This window comes from Primulina huaijiensis, chromosome 2 (assembly GCF_012295235.1).
Source record: "Primulina huaijiensis isolate GDHJ02 chromosome 2, ASM1229523v2, whole genome shotgun sequence".
Taxonomy (NCBI): Eukaryota; Viridiplantae; Streptophyta; class Magnoliopsida; order Lamiales; family Gesneriaceae; genus Primulina; species Primulina huaijiensis.
In genome coordinates this window covers 16,389,785-16,396,791 of record NC_133307.1, presented here as the reverse complement: position 1 = coordinate 16,396,791, position 7,007 = coordinate 16,389,785, and the positions used below count along the sequence as shown (strand labels likewise).

Sequence of the window (7,007 nt, the reverse complement as noted above, 5' to 3'; positions counted from 1 at the left end):
GCAGAAATTTCAGTGATGCCTACTGCCGGTTACGAGAAGCTCACGAAGTCACGCCTCAAGTCTGTAAGTTTTAAAGTTTCAAAATTCTTTCATGTAGTAAGCATCAAGGTCATGATTTCAACATGTGCACGTTTAAGTTCGATTTATGCTCATCTTATGATATAAATAGTATGTTCTTGCATGTTGGTTTACGTGTTGGGTAAATTGTGGAACATAATGCCTCCTAGACGTATGATTGCACGTGGGTTAGGTGAAGAGGATAGAGAGGCTTTGGGATGGGGGGAGGGCCACTCCTCCTCGCCCACCGCTAGATATGCAGGCACAGATGCTTGCATGGATAGCACAGTTCTTCGCACAGTTCGCGGGAAACATTGCTGGAGTTGATACGGGAGTGAGGCCCAGGCCAGAGGCGGTGTATGAGAGATTCAGGAAGATGGATCCGAAGGAGTTCTCGGGGACTACTGACCCGGTGATAGCGGAGGGATGGATTAAGTCCATCGAGGTGATATTCACTTTTATGGAGCTACAGGATGCAGACAGAGTCATATGTGCCACTTTTCTGTTGGCAGGAGATGCCAAACTGTGGTGGGAGAGTGCATCTGTGTTAGTAAATTTGCAGACCCTTACTTGGGAGGGTTTCAATGAGGTGTTTTACTCCAAGTACTTCATTGAGGAAGTACGCTCCCGCCTGACCAGGGAGTTTATGACTTTGTGACAGGGAGACAACAATGTGACAGAGTTTGTAAGGAAGTTTGAGAGGGGGTGTCACTTCGTGCCCCTAATTACGAATGATTCCCGGGAGAAGCTGAGGCATTTCATTGATGGTTTACGGCAGGTCTTGCGCCATGATTTTAGAGTTGCTGGTCCTACCATTTATGCTGTTGCTGTATCTAGAGCCTTGGTTGCTGAACAGGATTAGAAAGACATTGAGAATGACAGACAGGGCAAGAAGCCCTATTAGGCGCCCCAGCAGCACCATTCCCAGGAGTAACAGTTTAAGATACCTTTCCAGGGACAGCAGGGAAAGAGGCCGTTTCAAGGACCGTTGAAAGACAAAGGTCTTATTACGGAAAATAAGGCTCCTCAGAAGCCTGGTGAGTATCCATGGTGCCCGAAATGCAAGCGCCAACATATGGGGCAGTGTTTATGGGGCTCAGGCAAATGCTTCAAGTGTGGAGCTAGCGATCACATGCTGAAGGACTGCCCGCAGTAGAGGCAACCGATCCAGGGGAGAGTGTTTGCCAAGAAGGCTGAGGAGGCAAACCCAGACATGACTCTACTGACTAGAAATATCTTCATAAAGAGAGTAGCCATGAAGGCCTGGTTAGATTCCAGGGCCACTCACTCTTTTATCTCGGAGACATTCACTAATTATCTGAACGTCAAGCCCATTGGACTCGACGTGAGCTACTCCATGACAGTCCCATCAGGGGAGGATTTATCAGCTACTAGCATAGTCAGTGATATCGATATTGAACAACAGGGCCACCTAGTTTACGCCGATTTGATTATGTTGCCAATGCCAGAGTTTGATATTATCTTGGGGATGGACTGCCTGATGAAGAACAGAGTTCTAATTGATTTTCAGAAAAGATCAGTGTTGGTAAGACCGTTGGGCATAAAGCAATTTCTTTTTGAGCCTGGCAAGTGGAGAAGTTTCCCTCGCATGATCTCTTGCATGCAGGCACATAGACTTGTACATAAGGGGTGTCAGGCATTCTTGGCCAGTATTATTTCAACACCTGACGCACCATCCTGTCGATATCTGACGTACCAGTTGTCAGAGATTTTCCTGACGTTTTCCCAGACGACGTCACAGGCCTTCCACCAGAGAGAGAGGTGGAGTTCGCCATTGACCTTGTGCTAGGCACTGTGCCAATCTCCAAGGAACCGTACCGTTTGGCACCAGCAGAGATGTTAGAATTCAAACAGCAAATTCAGGAGCTCCTAGACAAATAATTCATCCACCCTAGTTTCTCACCATGGGGCGCACCGGTGATCTTCGTAAAGAAGAAAGATGGGAGCATGAGGTTGTGTATCGATTACCGAGAATTGAACATGGTAACGATCAAGAACAAATACCCATTATCAAATATCGAGGACTTATTTGATCAGTTACAGGGAGCTACAGTGTTCTCTAAAATAGATCTGCTTCTAGATATCATCAACTGAAGGTAAAGGGTGCAGATGTTCAAAAGACAACCTTCAGAACTCATTATGGGCACTAATGAATCGAGTATTTCAGTCCTACCTAGATCAGTTCGTTATAGTATTCATTGACAACATTCTTATATACTCGAAGAGCTATGAGGAACACTGTCAGCATTTGCGTAAAGTTTTGATAGTCTTGCAGAGTCACAAGTTGTTTGCAAAATTAAGTAATAGTAAATTCTCGTTGGAGAAAGTAGCATTTTTGGGACATATCATATCTAGCAATGGCATTGATGTGGATCCAGCTAAAGTGGCTGCCGTAAAAGAATGGGTTGAGCTGAAGAACGCGTCAGAAATCCGTAGTTTCATAGGCTTGGTAGTCTACTACAGGAAATTTATTCAGGAGTTTTCCTCGATTGCAGTGCCATTCACTTCATTGACTAAGAAAAATTCTAAGTTTGTATGGAGTGAAAAATGTCATAAGAGCTTTGATACTTTGAAGCAAGCTCTTATCACAACGCCAGTTTTAGCCATGCCATCAGGGCAAGGCAATTTTGTGTTATACACCGATGTTTCTAAGCTCGGTTTAGGCGCAATATTGATGCAACATGGTCGGGTCATAGCATACACCTCTAGACAGTTGAAAGTGCATGAGAAGAAATACCTGACTCATGATCTTGAGTTAGCTGCCGTTGTCTTTGCGTTGAAGATATGGAGACATTATTCGTACGGCGAGAAATGCCGGATATTCACTGATCACAAGAGTCTCAAGTACTTCTTCACGCTGAAAGAGCTGAACATGAGACAAAGACGGTGGTTAGAGTTAGTAGAAGACTACGATTGTGAAATTAGCTACCATCCAGGGAAAGCTAATGTTGTGGCAGATGCTTTGAGCATGAATGTAGCAGTCGTAGCACAGCTGTCAGCACAGAGATCTCTTCAGGCAGAGATTCAGAGGTTTGCCCTATAAGTTAATCCTAAGGGCAGAGCTCCCAAATTGTCTAACCTGACATTCCAGTCTTATTTGCTAGACCGAATCCATAGGTCAGCCTTTAGATGAAAAATTACAGAAATGGAGACTGAAAGATGAAGCCAAGGGCAGTGCACTCGATGCAGTGTCCGATGGTATTGTGAGGTACAGAAGAAGGATGTGGGTGCCTAGTGTTGATTCGATAAGAGATGATATTTTGACAGAGGAACATACATCTTCGTATTCCATCCATTCAGGGGTACCAAGATGTACAAGGACTTACAGATGCTATATTGGTTGCCTGGGGTGAAGCGGGACATCCGTCGATTTGTATCTGAATACCTCACTTGTCAGAAAGTGAAAGCAGAGCATCAGAGGCCAGAAGAGATGCTTAAGCCGCTCCTTATTTCCGAGTAGAAATGGGAGAATATCACCATAGATTTTGTTATTGGATTTCCAAGGGCAGTCAGAGGATTTAATGCCATTTGGGTTATAGTGGATCGAAATCGGCATACTTCTTACCGGTGAAGACGAATTTCTCCATGACTCAGTATGCAGAGTTCTATATCTGGGAGATAGTTTGATTGCACGGGATCCCAGTTTCTATTGTGTCTTACAGGGACCCGAGATTCACATCGTCCTTTTAGAAGAGTTTACATGCAGCTATGGGGACGAAGTTGCTATTCAGTACGGCATTCCATCGTCAGACAGATGGCCAGTCTGAGCAAGTGATTTAGATATTGGAAGATTTGTTGCGAGCATGTGTGATTGATTTTCATGGGAATTGGGAATTTAAACTACATCTAGTGGAGTTTACCTACGACAACAGTTTTCAATCATCTATAGGTATGGCTCCCTACGAAACACCGTATGGAAGGAAGTGCAGATCGCCGATTCATTGGGATGAAGTCGGTGAGAGATCAGAACTTGGCCCAGAGATTGTTCAGCAGACGTAGTGGGCAAGATCCGAGACAGGATGAAGACCGCCCAGAGTCGCCAAAAGAGGTATGCTAACAAGAGAAGAAGGGATCTCGAATTTGCCGTAGGAGATCATGTATTCATGAAGATAGCACCCGTGAAGGGTGTTACAAGGTCTGGGAAGAGAGGCAAGCTGAGTCCGAGATTCATTGGGTCATTCGAAATTCTTGACAGAGTTGGGACATTTGCCTATCGTGTAGCTCTACCGCCGAATTTGGCCGGAGTACACAATATGTTCAACATTTCAATGCTGAGGAAGTATATGGAGAATCCTTCGCATATTTTGAGTTACAAGCCATTGCAGCTTGCTCTAGATCTGTCATATGAAGAACTACTTGTCCGAATTCTAGACAGATAGGAGCGGAGACTTCGGAACAAAGTGACCAAGTTGGTCAAAGTCCACTGCTGAATCAATCAGTGGAGGTGGCCACTTGGGAGGCCGAAGCAGATATGAGAAGTCGCTACCCGGAGTTGTTTGATAAGATTTAATTTCGATGACGAAATTTATTTAAGTGGGGGATGAACTGTAGAGCTCAAATTCAGTAACACGTAAACCCATGCATTTATTAAATCGTAAAATTATTTATTTAATTTTAAAATGATTTTAGCAATGCATGATTTATGATTTGCATTATTTTAAATTATTACATGTTTATTTGATGCACATTAAAAAAATTTTATTGATTTTATGTTTTAGGCGAATATTCGATACGGGATCGGGAAAAGAGACCGGAGACGATTTAAGCGATTTATGAGTGATGTGTTATTTTAATTCAAGTTAAGAAAATTGATATTTTAAATGATTTATGAAATTTTAAGCATTTTAAAGTCTAATTTTATTTATTAGGTGATTTTAAGATTTTAAGCTTTTCTAAAATACTAATTTGTATAGTTGGGGAGTTTAAATATTGAAAATTTGACACGTGTATATTTTATTAAAATAAGGGGTGCTAGTAAATTACTGGGGGATTAGTATTTTATTTAGCATGTTAATTAGTTATTAGTTTTTCATTTACCTAATTAACCCCCTAATTTGCCTTCTAACTCACCACACACACACAAATCGGCACACACGCATACACGTTCATTTGGAGGAGAGAACCTAGGGTTCTTGAGCTTCTATTTCAGCAGCCACCATCTCAACCCCTTTTCCTTGCAAATTTTTGGAGATTTACTTTTTTTTTTTGAGAAAATCGTGTAGCAAGCATCTCCCGGTCATCTCCCGTAATCCACCGCGTCGGTATTCGTTATCTTCGTGTGTTCTAACGCAAAGGCATGCATATTATTTTATTTTTTGCATCGATCTTGTCATAGTAAATATTTGGATTCATATTGTGTGTAAAAATCCGTTTATGTTATGCAAAGTTTGAGCAATGATGTTTGAAACGATTTTGGAACAAAATTTAGATCTCAAAAACCGAATCTGCTGTCATTTCGAATCCTGTGAACATTTGATCGATCTTCTGGAAAAAATTTCAACATATAAAATGTAGTACTTTTATATCTTCGATTTGACAGTAAATTCGTAATTTATAGACAAAAGAAGAGTGAGTTATGATTTTTCTCGTGTGACTGCTCAAACTGTTATAAAATGTATTCTTTTGTTTCTTGAGGATTTTGGTTGCATGCTTCGTTGGAACTAGGCGGCGCTCGAGCGGTAATATTTTACCGCTCGAGCACCAGGCCTTCTGGACGTGCGCGCTCGAGCTGTAAGATATTATTGCCAGAGCGCTAGGCATTCTGTAAATAAAAAAAATGTTTTAGTATGTGTAGCAGTCGCCCAAGCGAGATCTAACGAAGTCCTCAACGCTATATAAGTATATTTGACACGAAAAAAAATGTTTTATGTTTTTTAGGTATGCGAATTGTCTTATGACTAATTATGAGCCGGTTTGGAAGCCGGAGAACGTGTCCGGGGACCTCTCCACCCCGGTAAAACATGACCGGGTTATGAATAGGATTGGGAGGTGGTAAAGCATGACCATGGACCAATCCACCCGATAAAGCATGGTCGGAGATCTTATGTATGTGGGAGTGGATGTTCGGTCGAAAGGCTGTGATGATCCCTGCCAGCCCAGTATGACCAGGGATCCTTAAAGTTGATTTTTTTTTTTTAATTAGAAATGGTTTTTTCACATTGACTTGTTTATTTAAATTCTAAATTATTTGATGTTTTGGTAAAAATATATAAGGGAGAGCAAAGAAAATTTCAATTAGAATACGGAATCCGTTATCACCTGGATTCACCAAGATAGTTGAATGTATATTGGAGTAGGTTTGTAGAACCCGCTTACGTATAAGCCATGCATAATGATAGGATCGATTAACGAAACAAGATTGTTTAGAAGGGGAGGTTGAATAAACACTCACAATTAAAATTGATCTTTTCGAGTTTTGAGTTCAGTTTGGTGAGAAACTGATTCTTGGAATCTTGTTGGTCAATGGCAATCAGTTAAACTAAAGTAGTTGCGAAAATTAACTGACTGAAAGATAAAATACAATACTGAAATAAAAGACACAAGGATTGTTTCTGGATGTTCGGAGATTTCAATTACTCCTACGTCACCCCTTCTATCTCAAGGATAGGATTTCCACTAAAAGACTTTGATCGAACACAAGATTTGTACTGACCCACTTAAGTTTGGACTTATCACTGCCAAAAACTGAAACTCTTAGTATTACAGAATGTTCTCAGTGCGTAACTGATCTTAGCACTATCGAATTTAACGATTATTACAAGTGCTAGTGAGCTCAAATTGTAGCCTTGACTGCTACGAATAAATCAAGTGAGTGTGAGCTGAAATTTTGACAGAGTAATAGCAAGCTTTAGATAGAGAGTTTTTGCACACTTTTTCAGCTGATCTTCTGTCATATTTAGAATCTTCCCTTCCAACGGTAACTTGAGATA

At 41.3% G+C, this 7,007-nt stretch overlaps 1 protein-coding gene across 1 annotated transcript; it reads left to right on the top strand.

The window, feature by feature from the left end:
- Positions 1-313: 313 nt before the first annotated feature.
- Positions 314-1,213, top strand: LOC140956910 (uncharacterized). The gene is made up of 3 exons (XM_073413852.1): positions 314-646; positions 719-901; positions 1,013-1,213. Exons 1-3 carry the CDS (start codon positions 314-316, stop codon positions 1,211-1,213), a joined length of 717 nt encoding a protein of 238 aa, XP_073269953.1.
- Positions 1,214-7,007: the final 5,794 nt, after the last annotated feature.

Excerpts from the sequence above, each read along its gene's own strand:
- LOC140956910 (XM_073413852.1), top strand. The coding sequence starts at position 314 with ATGCAGGCACAGATGCTTGCATGGATAGCACAGTTCTTCGCACAGTTC. Across the intron at positions 647-718 it reads CTTGGGAGGGTTTCAATGAG|GGAGACAACAATGTGACAGA; the intron begins GTGTTTTACTCC and ends ACTTTGTGACAG. Across the intron at positions 902-1,012 it reads TTGCTGTATCTAGAGCCTTG|GGACAGCAGGGAAAGAGGCC; the intron begins GTTGCTGAACAG and ends ATACCTTTCCAG.